This window comes from Haplochromis burtoni, unplaced genomic scaffold, assembly GCF_018398535.1.
Source record: "Haplochromis burtoni strain Fernald_Lab_line unplaced genomic scaffold, NCSU_Asbu1 Contig_141, whole genome shotgun sequence".
In the NCBI taxonomy this organism is placed as follows: Eukaryota; Metazoa; Chordata; class Actinopteri; order Cichliformes; family Cichlidae; genus Haplochromis; species Haplochromis burtoni.
In genome coordinates this window covers 153171-169487 of record NW_024582502.1, presented here as the reverse complement: position 1 = coordinate 169487, position 16317 = coordinate 153171, and the positions used below count along the sequence as shown (strand labels likewise).

General features: G+C 38.6%; 2 protein-coding genes across 5 annotated transcripts in view; one reads left to right on the top strand and one right to left on the bottom strand.

Moving 5' to 3' along the window:
- Positions 1 to 540: 540 nt before the first annotated feature.
- Positions 541 to 7780, bottom strand: bcas2 (BCAS2 pre-mRNA processing factor). The gene is made up of 7 exons (XM_005931468.3): positions 7573 to 7780; positions 4254 to 4346; positions 4089 to 4159; positions 1586 to 1747; positions 1434 to 1484; positions 1262 to 1342; positions 541 to 1174 (listed from the first exon to the last, which is right to left on the bottom strand). The coding sequence occupies exons 1-7, from the start codon at positions 7663 to 7665 to the stop codon at positions 1048 to 1050; spliced, it is 678 nt and encodes a 225-aa protein (XP_005931530.1). The 5' UTR covers positions 7666 to 7780; the 3' UTR covers positions 541 to 1047.
- A 3890-nt stretch (positions 7781 to 11670) lies between these two features.
- trim33 (tripartite motif containing 33) overlaps positions 11671 to 16317 on the top strand; it is a 30858-nt gene continuing 26211 nt past the window's right edge. For all 4 annotated transcript variants that reach the window (XM_005931467.2, XM_005931466.3, XM_005931465.2 and 1 more), the window contains exon 1: positions 11671 to 12301. In XM_005931467.2, coding sequence (XP_005931529.2) covers positions 11728 to 12301 — 574 coding nt within the window. In that variant the 5' untranslated portion in view covers positions 11671 to 11727. The remainder of the gene's footprint in view (positions 12302 to 16317) is intronic.

The window sequence follows — 16317 nt, the reverse complement described above, 5'->3', positions numbered from 1 at the left end:
GCCTAATCTCATTATGTTTAACATTCCTTCAACCTTGTGTACACTGAATGTTTAAAAAGGGAAGCTATTAAATTACTTCCTGCCATGAACTCAAGTATTCCCTGAGAGCCTAAAGGTCAGATTTAGACTGTGTTTGTTTCCGTTTCAGCTTTTTTCTATTACCTGTATGATATTGGCGAGTGGAGATCCCCCTTAAAATTGTCATCTGAGGCAGACAGCTCAACTCACCTGATGTTCTTCTGTTTGTGAGCGGCAGCCAATCAGATGGAAGCTGGTTTAACAGGAGAAGTGCTAAAGCTACTAGCTTCAGCTGAACAGTACATGAACTGAAAGACTGAACTGTAAGAGTATTGTGTAAAAGAGCACACCAAGGCCCCCTTGTAGGAGGATATAGCTAACCAAGGCTGCTGTGCCTCACAGGAAAGAAGAAACTGGTGTGTTTTATGATTTTAAATTAGAATAAAATATAATGGATATCAGACCAAGTTTAAAAAAGAAAGGGAAATATTAAGAGTTCAATCAAATTCACACTACAATATAAGAAAAGTTCAATTTATTAAAACCGCTTTAAAAAATTACATTAATTGAAATCATGCTGGAGCTCATAAAGATGAGTCTGGCTTCAAACAACAAACTATGTACATTTTTCCAAACACACTGTTGAGCTGGAAGAGAGCTTGAAGAATCAGGTCGATGTAAACTTCCGAAATGAGCTCATGTGACAAAACACTAATGCTATAATATCATTAGCACTTACAGCCAACAGACTAAATAATGTCACATGTGATATTTCATCTGCCTGTCCTACCAAACCACGTGAGGCAACAAAAGCCGTTTTATTGTGTTCGACTTTCCGTTTGTGAAAAGATGATGTATTGTGTCGTGTTTTTACACTGGAATAAGGTGTACAGTGGTAAACTGTGTGCTGCAAATTGAGATTCATGGGCGCATTTGGAACGCGGCAAAAAAACTTCAGTCCTAAGGTTGCTTCTTAGTCCTGTTAGCCTCACAAGCCAAGATGGAATCCGACCGCGGGATCAGTAGCTCCTAAAAGTCCTGTCGGATGTTCTCCTTGTTTTCGTCTCCCTGCTGTTGCCGGAGTTGAGTGACTTCGTTTTCCAGCTGAACGATTGCCCGCTCGATCTCATAGTTCTTACTGACGAGTGACACCCAGCTGTTGAGGGCACAAATACAGATGTTAAAACAGACGGAAAACTTCTGTGCGTCAGTGATACAAATGTAAACTCTTCCAACAACATACTTAGACTCCAGCTCTCTGAGTTTGGCTCCTGCTGCCAACTGATCATTCTTACGCTGCCAGTTCAAATCCTGAATTTGCTTCCTGTGTGGCAGAACAAACACACCAACAGGTAAATATTAAAACACATTAAACACCGTGTTTTGGAGCAAAAAGTTTGAGGCAATGAACTCACCTGAATTTGTGAAGTTCCTTTTGTGCCATCTCGATCATGAAGGCCAAGTTGCTGAAAAAAGAAAAAAAAAAAAAATCAAACACGACACGTGTTAGCAGTATTTCCCCACAGACATCAACACTGTGCAGACTGGATCTGGAGACTGTACGCACTCGTTGTAGGCCTTCCATGCGTTGGTTCCATAATGCGACATGAGCTCCAGGTTCTCGATACGGACCGCCTGGTGCTCCAGCTGGGCCATTGAGTTGTTCACGCACTCCTGCCACGCTGTAATGTCATTCTTCTGTCCTGATGAGGGCGCCGGCAACTCATACCTCAATGAGGAAAACATTTATTAAAATACTGGTGATCACCAGTGCTACCCCTCTGCCTAGTAGACACGCCGATGGTATCAACTTGAAAATCCTACATCGCTGGGTTCTTCAATTATCGCTCTCACAAGGTTTTCAGAAAACTTGACCTCTGAACTTGAGGTTGCGGTCACCGAGAACTCATGAGATTTTTAGTAGATGCACCTATGATAGCGTCTGTAGCTGCTATGTTGCTTTCTTTCTTTAGTTTTTGCATTAACAAACTTAGCGATGATAATACCCCAACAGCCTTTTACAGCAGAGGGTTAAACTTTAACATGTGAAACAATAAACAGAAATGAAGGCCAAAAAAAAAAAAAAAAAAGCAGAAAAATACTAAGTTACATGTGAGTGAAGTTGCCCCCCCCACCTTCTTCAAAACCAACAAAAGTGGTATCAAACATTTGTGCTGCTAAAATTTTTGTTTGTGCCGCTATCATTTTAAAGATATTAAAGAAAATTTAAAGGCCAGAAGGTCAACCAGCCCCCCCACATTACCCAAATCAGACAAAATTGATGGCACTGCAAGACTGCTTTTCCACCAGAGACTGGGAGATCTTTAAAAAGGCTGCCACACACGACAACACCACAGACTTTCAGGAATATACCGAAACTGTCATTGCCTACATCCCAAAATGCATCGATGATGTCACAGAGACCAGGGCTATCACTGTCCAGGCCAATCAGAAACCATGGCTCACAGGTGAGGTCCAAGGCTCCTAAGGTTGAGAAATGCAGCCTTCAGAGCCGAGGATTAGGTGAGCCTAAGAACAGCAAGGGCAAACCTGTCACGTGGCATCAGAGATGAAAAGGCAGTAATCCAGGAGGATTTTGCAAAGCTTCAGTGATAGCAGAGATACTCAGAGGCAGTGACAAGGAATACAAACCATCACAGACTACAAGCCCACTCTGCAGACCGTGGTGATACAATCCCCAGACAGTGTGTGGAGATCCCTTGCCAAAATTAATACAAGCAAAGCTCCAGGTCCTGATAACATCCTTGGACGAGCACTGACGGACTATGCTGTGGAACTCACAAAGGTCTTCACAGACATCTTGAACACATCATTAGGGTCAGGCTGTCGTTCCCACTTGCATTGAAGCCTCCACCATCATTACTGTACCGAAGAAGTCATCTACCTCCTGACCTTAGATGACCTCTAGAAACTTTTATTAATATCTTTGAAATGATAGTGGCACAAACAAACATTTTTGCAGCACAAACCAGCACAAACATGTGACACCACTTTTGCTGGATTTGAAGAAGGTGGGGGGCCAACTTCACTCACATCTCAGTTACTACCCCGTTTTCCAAAGATTTTGGAATACTATCAACAACGTACATTTAAAAAAAAAAACAACAACAAAAGCTGAGTTAACCGACCTGTCTGAAAATGTGGAAATCATTTAAGTGCTACATAAAATGTTGAATTTCTATTTTTTTTTTCTTTTTTTAATGTGGTGCCAGAATCATGTATGATATGGCATGTGACTTGAACAGTTGTGTAATTAAAGAAGGGGAGGAATACAGCTACTACTGGAAAAGCAAGTCAAGTTGTATAAAAACAGTTTTTTCACAAGAATCTATGAAATCCTGTGAAAAACTAAGTACACCCATCATGCTTGCATATGAATTATGACTGTATCATGCCACTCAAATGTAATTTAGTAACTAATCATCAGCACCTGTGAGCACCTCTATAAGAGCTGAAGTTTTGACCGTTTGTTAAAACGATGCTACAAATCCTAGATTAGCATGTTAAATGTTAAAGTTTATGACAGTAAAATTAGAAAAAGTTGCATTTGAACAAACCAAAACACTTCTGTAACAAAGGAAAAACCAAACACAGCACATCAGCACAAGTGCCTCACATCAACTATCAAGCACGGTGGATTTGTGCTTGTTTTGCAGCCACAGGGCCTGGGCAGCTTGCAGTCACTGAGTTGACCATGAACCCTCTGTATACGAAAATATTCTTAAGTCAAATGTGACCAACAGCTGAAGCTTTGGACAAAAACTCACAGGACTGCACAACAGCAGATCAACAATTTAAGGACCATATTTTGCATCATCCTTGACAAACTTTAAATGAATGGTTGTGATCTTTGGGCCCCGAGACTACACTGCATTAAAAACACAACTTTACAGTGTGAATCAGTGAATGGGTGAACAGCCTAGAAAGAACTTAGAAGCAGTGTAGTAGGTTGACTATATGAATGCATCTCTCTTCCTCTGTGGCAAATAAGCAAAAAGCTCAACTTGCAGCTAAGCTACCATCAGGCTCTTACAGCTGGTAGGATTTACCTCTTCATACTCAGGAGTTCCATCGGCTGCCGAGCTGCCAACCGCTCAAATTCATTCCTCATTATTTCTGTCTGAAGGGGGTGAGAACAAAGAAGAAGCACCATTATTTCCTTGTCAGCAGCTGAAACCACTAAGAAGGTTTTAAACTTCTGATGAGTTCATCACCTCAAAAGCAGAGAAATCAGGAGTAGGCAGGTAACTCAGGTAGTTTTTTGTAGGTCGGTATCTTCTGGTCTCTTCTTCGACCAACGCTGCTGCCTGAAGGAAGAAACACGATTCGTGTTTGGCACGGGGAATATTTTGCAGCCACTGGGAAATTCACTTGAAATGAATTGCATTAGAGTTGCACAATTCACTTCTTGTTATTCGACAACTGAAACTCTTTGAGGTGTAGCCTTTTAATTAGGAATTCATCAGTTTTGAAACTGTGGGGTAATACTAATTGGTTAAAAGGTACACTTCTCTTTTTTTCATACACATGGAAAAATGAATCAGACCCTTAGAGAACATAACTTCTGATAACAGACTAGTGGAAAATCAAACATTCCCATTGCTGCCATATTCAAATATTCTACTGCAACAATATGTACAGGATTTGATGTCCCTTTTGAGTGTTTTATCCAAATGTTTGCCTTGTTGATCTAAAGACAGATGCAATCTTATTCTTGAGCATGAAGGAGATCAATGACTGGACAAGTAGAGTCATTGAGTCATTGAGCTGCAAGTTGAGAAAAATATGAGAAGAAAGATAAATGTTGCTGTAAAACTGTACTAGTCTAATGGACTCCGACTTACAGCAAATCAAGAAAACATTAAATACTGCTCACATACTAAGAGAATCAAATCCAAACATATGCAATAGATAAATCTTACAAAAATATGAAGGTATCTAACAAAAATCTTTAAGTGCTGAATGACTAACTGTTTTTTGCCAAATAGTGTTGCACACAATGCCGTGGGAGTGTCAGAGTGCTTTTCTGTTGTCAGCTCTCCTGTTATGGCACTGCTCTTACTACAGACTGTACAGGGAGTGCAGAATTATTAGGCAAATGAGTATTTTGTCCACATCATCTTCTTCATGCATGTTGTCTTACTCCAAGCTGTATAGGCTCGAAAGCCTACTACCAATTAAGCATATTAGGTGATGTGCATCTCTGTAATGAGAAGGGGTGTGGTCTAATGACATCAACACCCTATATCAGGTGTGCATAATTATTAGGCAACGTCCTTTCCTTTGGCAAAATGGGTCAAAAGAAGGACTTGACAGGCTCAGAAAAGTCAAAAATAGTGAGATATCTTGCAGAGGGATGCAGCAGTCTCAAAATTGCAAAGCTTCTGAAGCGTGATCATCGAACAATCAAGCGTTTCATTCAAAATAGTCAACAGGGTCGCAAGAAGCGTGTGGAAAAACCAAGGCGCAAAATAACTGCCCATGAACTGAGAAAAGTCAAGCGTGCAGCTGCCAAGATGCCACTTGCCACCAGTTTGGCCATATTTCAGAGCTGCAACATCACTGGAGTGCCCAAAAGCACAAGGTGTGCAATACTCAGAGACATGGCCAAGGTAAGAAAGGCTGAAAGACGACCACCACTGAACAAGACACACAAGCTGAAACGTCAAGACTGGGCCAAGAAATATCTCAAGACTGGTTTTTCTAAGGTTTTATGGACTGATGAAATGAGAGTGAGTCTTGATGGGCCAGATGGATGGGCCCGTGGCTGGATTGGTAAAGGGCAGAGAGCTCCAGTCCGACTCAGACGCCAGCAAGGTGGAGGTGGAGTACTGGTTTGGGCTGGTATCATCAAAGATGAGCTTGTGGGGCCTTTTCGGGTTGAGGATGGAGTCAAGCTCAACTCCCAGTCCTACTGCCAGTTTCTGGAAGACACCTTCTTCAAGCAGTGGTACAGGAAGAAGTCTGCATCCTTCAAGAAAAACATGATTTTCATGCAGGACAATGCTCCATCACACGCGTCCAAGTACTCCACAGCGTGGCTGGCAAGAAAGGGTATAAAAGAAGAAAAACTAATGACATGGCCCCTTGTTCACCTGATCTGAACCCCATTGAGAACCTGTGGTCCATCATCAAATGTGAGATTTACAAGGAGGGAAAACAGTACACCTCTCTGAACAGTGTCTGGGAGGCTGTGGTTGCTGCTGCACGCAATGTTGATGGTGAACAGATCAAAACACTGACAGAATCCATGGATGGCAGGCTTTTGAGTGTCCTTGCAAAGAAAGGTGGCTATATTGGTCGCTGATTTGTTTTTGTTTTGTTTTTGAATGTCAGAAATGTATATTTGTGAATGTGGAGATGTTATATTGGTTTCACTGGTAAAAATAAATAATTGAAATGGGTATATATTTGTTTTTTGTTAAGTTGCCTAATAATTATGCACAGTAATAGTCACCTGCACACACAGATATCCCCCTAAAATAGCTAAAACTAAAAACAAACTAAAAACTACTTCCAAAAACATTCAGCTTTGATATTAATGAGTTTTTTGGGTTCATTGAGAACATGGTTGTTGTTCAATAATAAAATTATTCCTCAAAAATACAACTTGCCTAATAATTCTGCACTCCCTGTAGAGCTGCATGACACAAACAGCAGTAATCTGTGTACCTTAGATGTGATGAGAGCCAATGGAGGATCCAGGGGAAATGTCTTGATCAGGGAAGTGTTTAGTAGTGACCACGAAGAAATTATTGAAAACACTGACACCAATATATATTAGGCTTTGTGAAGATCCTTCAAAAGTTTTCTTTGGACACGGGCTGCTTTCTCACTTGTTTTCAGTGAGAAAACCCAACTTAAATTGTATGTTTAAATACTTTGTCACCAGCAGCCTCTTACGATAACATCTAATTTTTTTCCCCCATTTCTTTTGTTAAATCTACAAAATAAAAAGAAATTAAAAGAAAAACCCCGAAGGAATTCATAAAATATTGTTTTGGGTCAACAAGTTGATTGCCAAAGAGCTGTTAAATGGAGATTTGGTATTTCTCTGCCTGTTCTGAAATTTGTAGAAATTGAACAAAACAAGAAGTGGCAGACCTAAGAACTATCTAGTGAGTCTGAAAGTTATGTCTTTAAGAAATTAGAAAAATATAGCAAAGACCTGACACCGGACCTGAGAGATACATCTGGGCCATCTCTTGACCAATCTACTGTTCACTTCATGAGAAATTATCTCAGTCGAAGGGTGGCTGTCAAGAACCGATTCTTAAAAATGGGAAAAGGGAAAAACTATTCAATTAATCGACACATCTATTTCGCTTTTTTATAACATAAAATATATTAAAAATGGGTTTTTCAAGACTTCATTTAATCTATATAATAAAGACACTATCCTGACACGAGTCTGGTTAACAGAGCAAATGAACCAGCTTCAGATATCAAACTTACAGTGTCCGCTGAAACATTGCAGTGTGCCATGTAGCATGGTTAGCTAACACGCTGTGTTCGAACTGCCCGCTTACTCACCGCTTCTCTCACACCTGCCGCATCGTAACCTTGGTCGAAATACGGCAGAGCATCTACAAACACTTCTCCAGCTACTGAAGCCGTCCCGGCCATTTTTAATCAGTCTATATATCGTTCAGTTGTTGAACTGTCTCGCTTTCTGCTAAATAAACTCAAAATCCAAGTGTCCCCTTTCTTCTTCTTTAATTTCGCGTCTTCTTCGAATTGGCACTTTAGCGCCACCGCATGGTATGGAGTGTTTATCTTGATGTTTCTTTTTTGAAGCGTGCCATGAATTCATAGTTAAATGTGCAATAAAACATTAATTAGTAAATCACGTTTTCAATGTCCTCTTTTAATTTTGTCATTAACAAAGTAATTCATTATTTGATCAATCGATAGGGATTAAAAATACATATTTCTACAAACTATTATCCATTATGAAATATCTCAACCTGAAAAGGGGTTTAAAGAAAAATATATGAAATGCTTGTTAAAACATAATTTAAGAAGTAGCCTGAAATTAAAAATTTTAAAAACAGATTTTCAAAATAGTTGAAAAAAAAATACGGTTTAATAAGAGAAATGGGTAAATGGAGTTAAAAACTTTTCTGACATTTAAAATGATGATACCATCCCTCCTTTTTAATTCAATTTCCTTTCCTTAGCTATTGGATTCTCCATTTTGGAAACCCTGACCTCCTCAGCAGTATGTTGAGTCTAAACAATAAATCAATGATCTTATTATCTATTTGATTACCTTCTCCGTGTGACCTTTCCATGACTCTTTTGGTCTTTGTGAATAAAACAAAGCAAATTAGTCATGGTACAATGTCACATCCCAGTTGTGTAATCTTAACATGACCCTACACAACTTGTTAGTGCTCATATTATTTTACCAAACCTTTGACGCCTCATCGGAGAGGGTAGTCCAATAGCTAATGGGAAACGAGAATGAATCGAAAAGGGAAACAAGCATTATTTTAGATTTCAGAAAAGTTTGGATTCCTAATTTAATTTAGGAATCCATTTATTTATTTCTATCTTTAAATTTTATTTCATAAGACATTTTGAAAATCTGTTTTTAACATTTTAAAGAATGATTTAACTCCTCTTTTTATTGAGCAGTGAATTATCAAATAATTAATTGTTTTATTGATGTCTTAATAAATAGAATACATTAAAAATTCATTTGAAAATTCATTTACTGATGAATATTTTATTGGGCAGTTAATTATTAATTCATGAAATGCTATAATTCTGTGTGTGTGATCCTCCTGGTGCTCTATGAAATAGTCCCAATGTTCTATTAGCCGAATTAGCTTGTCTAAGATTCTGACTTACTATTACTCATTTCTTGAGTACTTGAGTGTAAAATATCTATCAGATGCTTCATATTTCTGACAGTGAGGCAACATTCTCTACTGTTTCTTGTCCATGTGGGTCACATCTATTTGTAAAGTTTAACACATTTTGAATATTATACTATTTAGTTCAGTATGTCCAAATCTGTAAATTAGTCTATTATTTCTCCTGTATTTTTAATCATAGCTTTCCTTTTATCACTCATGTTCCCTTAAATTTGGTAAACTTAAAGACATCATTCTGACTGTTCTTCTACCCCAGTGCAGTTTCTTAACACTGAATTTAAAATGTATTTGTTTGATCCAAAGGGCCCTATCATCCACCAAAGCAGAAACTGCATCCCATTCCCTTTTAAATTATTGAGACAAGTAATAGAGATTCCTTGCGATGTTTAATTTTCAAAAACAATTTCTTCCATACTTTTTGCTTATTCAGACTTGCTTAAGTCGTCTGCTTAAAGAAATGCCTTCCATCCAGTCTTTGATACCTAACATGGCTTAATCATTAATGTTTGGTTATCATTCTTTCTGTATCACACTATTGGCCAGAGTTTAACTATAAATGTTTCTATTATAATAAACAAATGACACATTTATTGCCCCTAAGCCCTTTAAAACCCTTCATAAAACCATACTTTCTTAAAACGCCTGTTTCCTCATTCTCCTTCTCACATGAGCAGACCCCACCTTGTTATGGGTAATATAAAGCCTTTGAAGTAAATAATTTACTTTGAAGCTTAGGTGACAAAAGTAAGGAGCTAAATAACTCTGTTCTTTTAGGCAATTTCATCTGACTGAGGATTTATGAAATCATGATTTTTTTTTTATTAAATCTCGAGATGGAATCTAAGCGACCCATTAGTCCTCCAGTGCGAATGGCGTTTTCATTTGGGATTCACATCATAAATAATAGTGCTGCAGAATTTCTCAGTGGTACACGTGGATTTTTTAAATGTGTATTGTTCTTTAAGCCATATTAGCCTACAGACTCATAAACTGGACACAGTGAGGAAACTGGATGAGTGGTGGAGAAGATGGTGGAGACAGAATGTCATTTAATGAAGATAGGTGTAAATTTGTGGTGTGCTATTAGCCTGCTAATGCAGATACTCCAGCTCCACGTCAAACGTGTTTTTACTGACATTAATGACTCTGCAAGATAAAGGCAGATTATTTATGATTTTGGAGATTGTCAGAACTTTGTGGTCAATATTAAAGTCAGGTCACAGAAAGATAAGACAATAAGACAACAAATGAACCAAGTTACTTGGTTTTCAAAACAAAGCTATGTTAATCAATTTTTAAAAAGAAGAATATTACAACACACTGCTAAGTTAAATGTTACGTCATGGTGTCAAGTGTTAAGAGGAAGTTCAAAACTAACAACAAATAAAACAAATTTTAAAAAGACAGAAAAACACAGACATGCAAGGAAGATAACAAGGAATAGGTAGACACAATTAGGCCCTGACAAATAATAACAAAGGTGGGTTTAGAACAAAGACAGGAAGAGAAACACAAGATGAGATACAAAGGCAATGACTTCCACAATAAGACAGGACGTAACTGAAAAGAGAGACAGAACTCACTCACACTGACAAACAGGAAGGCACAGGCAGGGAAGCACATGGAAAAGGCAAACATCCAGAAACACAGAAACACAGAACATGGCAGGATGTCATGTTCCTGTCTTGTTTGCAGATATTCATCTAGTTGATGCAGAAGCTGATCAGTAAGATCCTCCAGTCAGGATATTGTCCTAACATCTGGTGTAAAGGTCTCATTTCACACATTCATAGGAGAAGAGACAAATCAGACCCCTACAGCCTTAGCATCAGTGCCAGTGATTGCTGAATCATTCAGCTGTATTCCAACAGTCAAATAAGATGTATACATATTATACACACACACACACACACACACACACACATACATACATACATACATACATACATATATATATATACATATATATATATATACACATATATATATACACATATATATATATCACATATATATACACAATAACATATATATAATAAACATATATATATATATATACATACTATATATATATATATATATATACTATATATATATATAGTATATATACACATATATTTAATTACACATTAATAATATACACATTCACATAATATATAATCATATACATATATATACACATATACATTATACATATATCATATACACATATATACATATATCACATATATACATATACATATCATATATATATCTATTATATATACATACTCATAATATACATGTATTATATCATATAATATATATATATATTGTATATATACAATTATATAATAATATATTATACACTATATTACATACATATATATATATATCACTAGTATATCATATACATATACATAATATATATTACATATAATACACAATATACATACAATACATGTATGTATTTAGTATGTATACATATACATAACATACATGTAGTATGATTTGTATGTATTATGTAGTATGTATATATATATATTATATATATATATATTATATATATATATATATATAATTAATCTTAAAAATATTATATTATCTATAAACAACTTAATTTGTTACATTTGTTTGTTAATTTACTTTATAGTATTTCTCTACTAACGCCTTTTTAGTTCTTTCGGAAAGTGTTTCAGCCCATGCACAGATCCCAGATTGCATCACGTGTGCAGAAAATCAAAGGGGCGTCGACGTCATGACGTCCACACGTACTCCTGATTCGAGAAGTTACGCAGGATGTGCAGCGGTTCTAAGAGGAAGGAAGATGGCGGATAACAAAGGCGAAGAGGATATGGAAACGTCTGCTAAGTCGGACTCCGTGCCTTCACTTCAAGATACTGAGCCGCCAGAGACGAAAACCGATAATGCAGTAATAGTCATAGAAACAAATACAAAGGGGGACGAAGAAGGCGAGCCCCGTGAGAACGCAAACGAGGCTCCTACACCCAGCAGTGAAGGTGGAGACGTTAGCAGCAGTAGCAGCGGCAGCAGCGGGGCTGCTGGTGCGGGAGGAGAAACCAACGGTAGCGCTAGCCCGGCTGGGACCAGTAGCACTAATGCAGAGCCGACTGCGGCTGAAGCTGTCGGGGATGCTCCTGTCGGTGGACTCGCCGCTAAAATGTCCCCCCCTCCCGCGGCTTCTGCGGCCACGCCGGTATCCACTCCTATTAATTTACTGGATACGTGCGCAGTGTGTAAACAAAGTCTTCAGAGCCGAGACTGTGAACCAAAACTTCTTCCTTGTCTGCATTCCTTTTGCCTGAAATGTATCCCGCAACCAGACAGACAGATAAGCGTACAGGTTCCTGGACCACACGGACAAACGGACACGCACATAGGTGAGTTTATCCCCAAGTAAGCAGGCCTCGCCGCTTTTTGGGTCGCTCATCTGTTCTCAGTTAACGCTGTTCATCGGAAGTTTGGGATTCAGCACCTGGAAGGGTAAACGATCGCGATTGAAGTGGACCATGTGGCACCTGTTTGCTTATTTTGACTCTTGACCTTTCAAAACGACGAGCTTGTTGTTGGGTAGGTAGTCAGTCTGTCCGTGGTGAGAATCCTAAGTGCCACGAATTAATAATGTCCACCGTAACAAACATGGGAAACAGCAGTAAGCAACACGAATTAAAACCGCTTGAATTACAAGAAGGCGGCGGCTATGCAGGGGTCTCGCTTCCTTTCAGCAGGCTCCTTTCTATACTTATCAGTAGACAGCAGCTAAAACATAGGATGGATGCTGATCACAATACTGTGGGCTGCTGCTTCTCATGCACCACTGCATACTCTGTGCATAAGAAGCATAACAGGAATGACTACTCTACCGTGGTGTCTTCATTCTTCATATGTCCGTGTCTGTGTCCGCATCCGAGTATAATCGAGGCTTCGGTTACAATCGAGGCTTCGATTACAACTTGTAACAAAGAAGCATTCATCTGCAGAGAGATTGAGTTGAAAATGTTTATACGCGTGTATTCTGATTTCTAGAAACCCAAATGTTTGTCGTGTGTACAGCACTTAATAGACATGTGAGTGCTAAGTTGTCATTGAAATGCAACTGCAGGGACTGCTATAAAGTGGAATTTATCTTTTCATGTATTTAGCTCTCTTGATAATGCTATTTTCCCTTATCTTCCCTGATTAGCTCACTTAGTATGTGATGTAAAAATCATAATTCCAAGATAAGGTCCTGTAAATGCGGTGCAACATAATGATGCAGTGAAGGTGTTTCTTGTCACCATATTTGCTACCTTTGTAGCTGTAAGAGTGGACACATCCTAAAGTCTGACTAATGTAGGCTCCTGGGTTCTGATAGATTTTTGGTAAGCCTGATTGTCAGATGCTTAGCAAGAGCACCCCTGGGCTGATCGTTTCAGCTGGTGTACCAAAAGCTTTATCCTGAGAGCAGAGTTAGACTTTTGATCAAAACTGCAGCTGTGCCATGTCTGCTTAGTGAAAACAGGAAAGCAGACCAGGCTTTGTGTTGGTAGACTCTGGCTAATGATACCTTGATGGACAAGACTCGCTTTTCATCTGCTGGGTTTTATCCAAAATCACGAATCAGCATGTGAGGATGGCAGTGAAATAATCTTCAGACACAGTTTCCTTGGTGCAAAAATGTTATAGCTTGTCAAGGGCTCTGGGTTGGCTGGTCTTCCCAGACTAACACTTTAACAACTCACCATATGCTGGTATACAGCTGTAAACATGCTACTACAACAAACTATACACAGGCTGTCAAGAATTTAACAACTGTGTGACTTTTCTGTCATTGTATGACATTTTGTTGGATGGATTATCTGGTACCCTATTGGATTGGACTGATTTTTATATGAATTTGAAGGTCATCCATGAGTTACTCTAATTACCGAAGTTTACTGTGCAACAAAATACACTGTGTGGAAAAAAACTATTGAGCCACCCACAGTGCTGCTCAGCCATGGAATCCCTTGCTGTGAAGCTCCAGTGCAGAGTTTTTGTACTGATGTTAATGCCTGACAAGGTTTAAAAGTCTGCCAGTTCAAATCTTTAGGAGTAGCGATTTCTTTGCACCGCAGCACTGTATGACCCTGCTCTGTAACTTTACAGTCTTCCCCTTTCCCTTTGTGGTTAAGTTAACGTGGTTCCTAAAACCTGCCACTCTGCAATAATATCATTTACAGCTGATTGTGGAATGTCTAGGAGGGAAGAAATGTCACAAACTGACCTGTTGCAGTGGTAGTATCAACACACAGTACTAGGGCTGCCACAAACGATTATTTTGATAGTCTACTAGTCACCGATTATTTTTGCGATTAGTCGACTAATCAGATCATGCATCCATTGGACGTAAAACGTACAGCTTATTGCACCAGCATGCATCTGCTCTTATATAACTATCATTAGCTTACAGCTTTATGTGTTTAAGGTATGTCTTAACTAAAAGTAAAGACAAGATGATAGTTTATTAAATTTTAATGAAATTTACAGATTGTTTCGATGAAGTTTAATAAACTCCTTGTTATCTAAAATATAACGGGACACTGGAGTATATTCTCGAACATCTCACACTTCTGATAATCAGCTGTCTGCTTGATGTTTATTCAGCTGTGTAAAAACTATAACTTTAATCTCAGCCAAACCGATTTACTCAGGAACAAATAAAATACAAAAAAAAGCCAAACAATAACATTTTTAAGTTATCTAAGTGACTTATGTATGTTTAACCTCAGTAGCGAAAGAGGCGGTGGGTTTGAAAACGATTTGCCGGGAGTCCGGTGTTCTCACAGGCTCTAGTGAGCCTAGCCCCCGGCTCGCTATCGAGCTAGTGGGTAACTGACGTCTCCGAAAACGTCGGCGCGTTTTTGAAAATATGTGGTGTCTTGATAAACTGAGCAGATATTTGAGGTTTATACAGTTACATTCTCGCCTGGAAATATGTTCAACGTTTATTTTGTGACCCAGAAAGAATAATAAGAGTAATTTTAAAACTAACTAGCTGCCGCCGTTGTTGGAAACTGAGCTGGGCTGCACTATGAATTCTTGGACACAGCTGCTTCTTCTTCTTCTTCGGGGTTTAACGGCAGCTGGCATCCTTGTACATGCAGTGCTGCCCTCTTCTGTTTCAGTCCGTTATTACACTCTTAAATCCTACTACTCATTCCTGCGTCTTTTGTGATCTTACAAAGCTTCAAACGACGCGTAGACTATTAAATCAGTCGTCACGATTTTGATAGTCGACGTAATCGTGACTAGTCGACTAATCGTGGCAGCCCGACACAGTACCACACTTTAACTCACTGTGATGTTTTTAATGACCCATTCTTTTACAAATGCTTGTAAAGACAGACTGCTTGGCTAGGTCCATGAGTTTACACATACATGGTAATGGGATTGAAACACCTAAATTCAAACCTATGGCGACAGTGTTGTCCAATACCTTTGTCCATAGAGTGTATAACTAAACCAATCACTTTCCTGTCAGTCTACGCTAGACAAGTGTTGTATTTCTTGCTTCATCCAAAAGACCTTACAAGTTATACTCATATAATTCTTCATTTATCTTTAGCTATGTGAGCACAGTTTTATCTCTTACAATACCTGGCACCAAACTCTTTTTTTTTTTCTTGAGTCATTTTTAATATCACATTGTCTAAGTTCTGTTTTTAGGAGTGACCCTAATATTGCCTTCTGTATCACATGGCCTCTCACTCATCAGGGAATATACTGTTGTTCAGTGGGACTTCTATATTTTCAGTCTTGAATGTTCCTTTTGTGACTCTAGCTGCCACACTCAGTCATACCTGGGCTGGTGTTTAGGAAAACAAAGCAGGGTTGCTTCCCCTTGTTAACATATGGTGCCTTTTAGACCTTGTGTTAAGAAAAGGTTTTATAGCATGTGGAGGAAGTGTCCCCCCCCCCCCACACACACACACACATAAATTTCTGTGTCTGTGCATTGGAGGAACTAGGAATGGTCACAGTTCTTAGAACCCTTTTTGTTAGGGGGAGGTCCTATTTTAGCTCCTTCTGCTGTCTTTCTGCTGTCCGGAACAGGAGGAACTATTGAGAGATTTAAGTGCATGTTCAGTGGTGCAGTATAGGCACGTCTCAGAGTGACGACTGTCACTTTAAGAGGTGCATCCTGTAAAAAGTTTCTTAGTAACCAGATTTTAATCATTGATTCATGTGATATTAATATATAAAACATTACAAATGTCCCCTCAGCCCCAGTTACAGCACTGAGCCAGGTTCAGTGATGGATAATAAACTCTCTGCTCTCAGTGGTTACAGGGAAAATTCTTACTACTACAACCAAATATTTTATAAACTTTGAGGTTATTACATTGCATCAAAACAGTTTTTTTAAAGAGATCAA

Excerpts from the sequence above, each read along its gene's own strand:
- bcas2 (XM_005931468.3), bottom strand. The coding sequence starts at position 7,665 with ATGGCCGGGACGGCTTCAGTAGCTGGAGAAGTGTTTGTAGATGCTCTG. Across the intron at positions 1,485-1,585 it reads GCATGGAAGGCCTACAACGA|CAACTTGGCCTTCATGATCG; the intron begins GTGCGTACAGTC and ends TTCTTTTTTCAG. Across the intron at positions 1,175-1,261 it reads CTCAGAGAGCTGGAGTCTAA|CTGGGTGTCACTCGTCAGTA; the intron begins GTATGTTGTTGG and ends TGCCCTCAACAG.